Source organism: Dipodomys ordii, unplaced genomic scaffold, assembly GCF_000151885.1.
Source record: "Dipodomys ordii isolate 6190 unplaced genomic scaffold, Dord_2.0 Scaffold35, whole genome shotgun sequence".
Taxonomy (NCBI): Eukaryota; Metazoa; Chordata; class Mammalia; order Rodentia; family Heteromyidae; genus Dipodomys; species Dipodomys ordii.
The window spans coordinates 4,779,011-4,785,081 of record NW_012267251.1 but is presented as its reverse complement, the minus strand read 5'-3'; the positions used below and the strand labels follow the sequence as shown (position 1 = coordinate 4,785,081).

The following is a 6,071-nucleotide window of genomic DNA, read 5'->3' as shown; positions in this document are numbered from 1 at the left end:
ATATAACATATATATGTAACATATATTATACATAAAGTCTACTTATCTATCCATCCATCCATCCATCTCTCTACCCACCCGTCTATCTACATTCCAAGAATAGACTACTCCTGAATTGATAGAAGAGAACATTCTTCAAAATTACTGAATTGCATTTGGTACTAAATAGTCCCTCTTTTGGCTCTGTGTTCTTTCCAGCACCATGGAGTGAAATTGTGACGAGGACTTAGAAGCAGATAAATGGAGATGCTTTGTGTTGGCGTGGAGAGAAGTCTCAGCAGGCTGCTTCCTGCCTTGGGGAGGTATTGGAGGAAGAAAGCAACAGGAAGCACAGGGGACACCTTTGTTGCTAGAATAAAACATTCTCTGTCTCCTGATAGCTTTCCATGCACATTCCAAAGGAAGTGATAAAAGTGACTATATATTTGGGGCAAATTATATTGCCCATTAGAATGCCTTGATAAACTTTGTGAGAGCATCCTTTCATATTCCCTTGGGTAGAAGTTGAGACAGAAATATGGTGTGTGTGTGTGTGTGTGTTTTGTATTGTTTCCTATTTGTAGTGTTGGTGAAATTAAAAAATAATTCTTCTATATGACTGGATCTGCTCAGAGTACAGGACAGGTTTTGTGAAATTTGGATTGTTGTAGATTGAATCTTTTTTTTTGGCTTAAATTTAGACAATAGAGAACACCTGTCTCCTTCCTAGATAGTAGATGATGACTTCCTCTGTGGGCTTTCTCTTCTCTCCTTTATGTCGTTAGTCATCTTTATGGCCTTGGTCTCTGTCCTCCTCTTCTCCCCACAGTGTTAAGGACTGGATGAATTTAATCCTTTGTCAGTTTCCAAAAGCAGATGCTTTCCCATTTTATATCTCTGAATAAACCACACATTCCCACCTTCTGCATCTCCTCATTTGACCTTCTGAAGATGGCCAGAAGCACCATCATTTTCTTGCTCAAAGCTAGCTCGGTGTTCTCATGTAATCCCACAGGACAGCCCGCACTATTTACTCAGCCCAGAGCTGAGAAGTACCATTGATCGTTCATTCTCCCCCACGTTCACATTCTCTCACGCCTCAAGCCCAGTCTTTGCATCTCCTTCATTTGCCACAGATCCATCTTCTGCTTTCCATCTGCAGGATGAGAACCGCTGTCAGATTTCAGACAATGGGCAAGCTTCATCGGCCTACAATATAGTTCACCAATGGTCTTTCTTCTTCCATTCTTGGCTTCCCAGATAACGAACCAACTGCACGGAGGATACCATGCAATCTTTCGGAGAAATAAAAGCCTGGTCACTTGTCCTGCTTTGAATCCTCAGGGGGCTGGTCCAACGTGTTATGGCGATGCGCAAGGTCCATACCACACAGTGGCTAAGAGAAAGCAGCCCAGAGCTGCCCAAATCCAGTCTTCACTCTTCCTCAACAACCAGCGCAGCTGCAGGAGGCATGTCTATTGGCTGGAGCTCACCATGCCTTCTCACACCTCTCCCTTCCCCACCTGTGTACTCCTCGTCCTTTAGCATGAATGGTACCCCCTCTCCACAGCCTTCCCTGAGTTCTCCAGCCAGACATAGGTCTCTCTATGTGCTCCTCAGTAACACAGAAGCCAGCTCTAATCATCACAGTGATTGGTAGCCTCCTCCTGCCATTCCTGGTGGTCTACCCTCCTACACTCAACAGACTATAAGAAATACAACGTTTAGTTGGGTTTTTGCCAGTCAATTAGAGATAAGAATCTTATGGCTGGAAACTAGTAGAACATAGTTACATGGAAATGCTTTGCTGCCTGAATTAACTCTGAAGTGGCCTCCTGTAAAGATCATTCATTCACTTATTTCATTCATTCGTTCATAGTGATAGTTTCACCCTATAGCCCTGGTATTGGCTTCAAACTTGCCATCTTCTCACACTGGCCTCCGGGGTGCCTTGATTACAAGCGTGTACCACTACGTCTGGCTTTGTTTTCTTTTTAAATATTCTTTTTCAGTTGTTTAGGATAAAATTCGCTGCCATAGTCTATGATTGCGATTCTGTTCAATATGTGCATGATGATTATGAATTTTTGTCACTAAAACCTGAATCTCTTCTTTTTGTTGTAAAACATCTGTATAATCAACCCATATAGTGGCAGTTAGCAATTTAAAAACAAGACATTTTACAGGCATGGTGGCTCATGGCTAGAATCCTAGCTATTGTGTGTGGAGGGTAGGGATGAGAAAAATAGTATTTTAAGACCAACCTAGGGCAAAATGTTAATGAGACTCCCACCTCAACCAATACAGTTAGGGGCAGTGACACACACCTATCACCACATGATTTTGCAAATAGGAGGATCATAGTCCAAGGAAGCTGCACTGTAAGCAGGAGGACTTAAGGAAAAATAATTATCACGAATATAAAGGATGAGGAATGAGGCTCAGGTGACAGAGCACCTGCTTCACAAGCCCGATAGCCTGAATTTACATCCAAGCAGATAAGCAAACAAGTAACCAATGATACCAAACAAAGGAATAAGTGATATTTCCAACTATATTTTCTGGAAATATAAGTTAAAAATTCTAACATCATTTTTTTTTGTAGTCTTGACAGTCGCTGCTTCCTCTCTGTCGGCGTCATCATTCGGAATTTTCTGGGTGGGTTTTCTTGTTTCAGTGTGCTCTCCACAATTCACATTGATGAAGGAAACTTAGGGGCAGATTGCCATGTGCGGGACCAATGGTAAAATTGTTTCCAAAATTGAACCTCGTGTTTAAAGTAGAATAAAAGCTTTTACACACAGAGTGAGGAGGACTGGAGATGAGAGATTAAAAGCACACCACAGTGAAGTGAAGAAACCAAAGTTAAAGAGTGAGAGGGGAAATACATGTGAACAGCAGGGAGTGGCAAGACATAACACAAAATAAAAAAAGAATAAAAGTGTGGAGCGACAGGTGGGCGAGCTAGAAGGCAAAATTAATGACACGAAATACAAAGTCTGCCGACAGAAAGTCCAAGTAACAGAAGAGCAAAAGAAGGCCCTCAGACATTTTGGTCGCTGGTAATTTAAGTTTCAAGGCACCTATTTGCTATCCTTTTATAGCTTCAGAGTATTTCGAATGTCTCATTAAATTTCTTAAATTTAGAATTTGGAGACTTTTTTTTACTTTGACATCAGTTTTAAGGCACAAAGAAAATGTGGTGATGTAGCAGTGTACAGCTGGTTGATGAGCACATGAGAATACTTTATAGCTCTTTGCTAATACAAGTCACAGTGACACTATTAGTTGAGCAGATAACTTGTCTCTGTCTCTGTCTCTGTCCCTCTGTCTCTCTCTTCCTGTTGCTACTAAGTTCAGCTTGAACTCAGACTTCTTGCTCTGAGGGTTTTTTTTTTTTTTCCTGGTTCTGGGCTTGAACTCAGGGAACTGTCCCTGAGCTTGTTTTGCTCAAGGCTAATGTTCTACCACTTGAGCCACAGAGCCTCTTCTGGCTTTTTTTGAGTAGTTTATTGGAAATAAGAGTCTCATGGACTTTCCTATTCGGGCTGACTTTGAACCGTCATCCTCAGATCTCAGCCGCTTGAGTTGCTAGGGTTATAGGTGTAAGTCATCAGCACCCAGCTTCTAGCTTAGTTTTTTGTTTTTTGTTTTTTTACTCAGGGCTGCCACTTGAGTCACAGCTCTACTTCCAGGATTTTGCTGGTTAATTAGCGAAAAGATCAAACCTTGACCCTCAATTCACAGATCTCAGCTTCCTGTGTAGCTAAGATGATATCTTTCTAGTCTGCTTACCTTTTTTGATATATACTTACTCATTTGGCTTTTAAAAGCCAATTAAGTAAGATTTCCATAAAAATGAAGAATAAAACACACAGCTTTCTTTTAAGTAAAATATTGCTTTAGTCTCCAATCTCCTCTCTCTTGGGAGTCAATATTCAAAAGCTCTTTCATACTTCATTTTTTTTTCATGTCCTCTTTCTGAGTCTATTAATGATTCCAGATATTTCAGAGTTTTGGCAGTCTAAGTGTGTAAAGACAGACTCTCTTAGCATAAATATTAACCTGGGATATTTAAAAAATAAATATCCCAGAGTCATTTTAATAACATGATAAGAAATATGTCCCAAAGCTTTCTGTCTCGGCACAAGATGATGATTCCAAAAGTCCACTGTAAATAACCGTGTCATCAACAAATACAGAACTCCAGAGCCAGTTTTTGTGAAAAACCATTTCCTAGCTGATTAGGTTTTGCTGCTTCTCAACCTGTAATTGATAAGAATTTGCTATGTGGAGGGCACTGCGTTCGAATGTCATGCCACGGAGACTGGGATGGAGATTTTTTTTTAAAAAATGCACAAATAATGGCCTAATAGGCGAGCTCATACTAGACATCACCAACTAACCGCTCCCGGGGGTCGTCAGGGTTCAGAGAAAGGCATCTTGTCTGGCCAGGATTAGAAATGTCATGGGAATGAGGTCACGGTGACTCTGGGATTGAGGAGCAGCTTGAAAGTAGGGAAGACCAGAGCCTCCTCCAGCCGTTGTTCTTCAGACGGGGACTCGCATTCTATTCCCTTGCCGGTGGCACTGTGAATTCACGCTGCCTGGCAGCTCTCCTTTTCCCAACTCTGCTCAAGGGCCAGCGTTCATCACCCTAACCATTTCCCGTCCTTCATAAGCTCACCCTGCCTCTCCTCGAAGTAGTAGTCTTTCTAATTGTTTGCTGTTCCTTCCCTGGGGCTCAAGGGGATGCCCTGGGCCTCTCCCCGCACCTCGGAAGGGGGCATCTCATGTGCAGGCGGGCGTCCGTGTGCGTGGCTGGCTGGAGGCTGCTGTCCTGGGCAGCGTGCGCGTGCTGCAGGCCCACAGAGGCTGCCCTGCGCGCTCAGGCCCGGGAGTCGGGGCTTAGCGCTCCTGGATCCATCCGTCAGTCCATCTGTCTGTCTGTCTGTCTGTCCATTCCCAGGAGCCGTTGGTTCCTGAAGACAGGAAGAGGGGCGCGCACAGACAACTGCATGACAAAAGCAGGGCTCCACGAGCAACCTCTGATTCTGAAAAGCCAGCTCCGGGGGGCTCTGGGTGCCCCAGGAGCGGGGCTACACCAGCTACTTCCTACAGGAAGCCCCGGGGTGGGGTCCGCCTCGGGGGACACTCCATTCCCCCCTGCCTCCCTCCCAGATCAGGGAAACACCTTTTTTTTTCTTGGAGAATATGAGAAAGCAAACAAATCCCTGGTGCTGAGCGCGGGGATTCCCCGTGCAAGGAACCCCCCATCTTTCTCCCGCCCACCTTAGCTGGGCCGAGTCCAAGGCCTCCAGAGCACCCCGCACCCCCTCTTCAAGGGGGAGGGCGTGGAGCCCCCCCTGGAGTCCGCTAACGGGGTGGCCTCCATTGGCTGTGCTGGGCACCCCCGTGCCGCCGTCACCGGGCCTTGCTGAAGTGGGGGCGCCCATTGGCTGGGGCCTTCAGCTTTGGGGGTGGGGAGAGGGGGACGCGTGGAGGGGAACGCAAAGCGGGGGGTCCCCGGGCTCCTGGGGGGGTCGCGGCCCTCGGCACCCCGCGGCGTGCGCCCCTCCACCGCCGCCGCCTGCTGGGCACTGCGCGTCCTTTCCCCCTCCTCCCCTTTTCCACCACCAAGTAACTTTTGCCCCCCCCGCCCCCCGCAGTGCCCGGACCAGAGGCGGCGCCAGCCGGGGGCGGCTCCCTGGCAGTGGGGTTCCCTGGCACGGCCAGACTTTGGTGGTTTTTTTTTTTTTTTGCTCCTGGGTTTGCTTGTGCATCGTCTCCATCGCACCCTAAAAAAAATCAAAAAGCCAGAGCCAGCCCCCTCCCCGCCCCCTCCTCCTCCAGCTCAGCTCGGGCTGGGAGCCCGCCCCCCTCGTCCTCCCCACCCCTCCCGCGGGGTCCCCCTCCCCCCGCGCGCCCCAGCCGCCGGCGCGCCGCGGCTCCCCCTGGTTGGGGAGAGGATGGTGGATCTGGAGAGCGAGGTGCCCCCGCTGCCCCCCAGGTACCGCTTCCGCGATCTGCTGCTGGGAGACCAAGGATGGCAGAACGACGACAGGTGAGGGGGACGTGGAGGGGGAGAGGGG

At 47.5% G+C, this 6,071-nt stretch overlaps 1 protein-coding gene across 4 annotated transcripts in view; it reads left to right on the top strand.

The window, feature by feature from the left end:
• Positions 1-5,948: 5,948 nt before the first annotated feature.
• The window catches only part of Kcnt2 (potassium channel, sodium activated subfamily T, member 2), a 262,318-nt gene continuing 262,195 nt past the window's right edge, over positions 5,949-6,071 (top strand). For all 4 annotated transcript variants that reach the window (XM_013017373.1, XM_013017372.1, XM_013017371.1 and 1 more), the window contains exon 1: positions 5,949-6,043. In XM_013017373.1, the coding sequence (XP_012872827.1) occupies positions 5,949-6,043 (95 nt within the window). The remainder of the gene's footprint in view (positions 6,044-6,071) is intronic.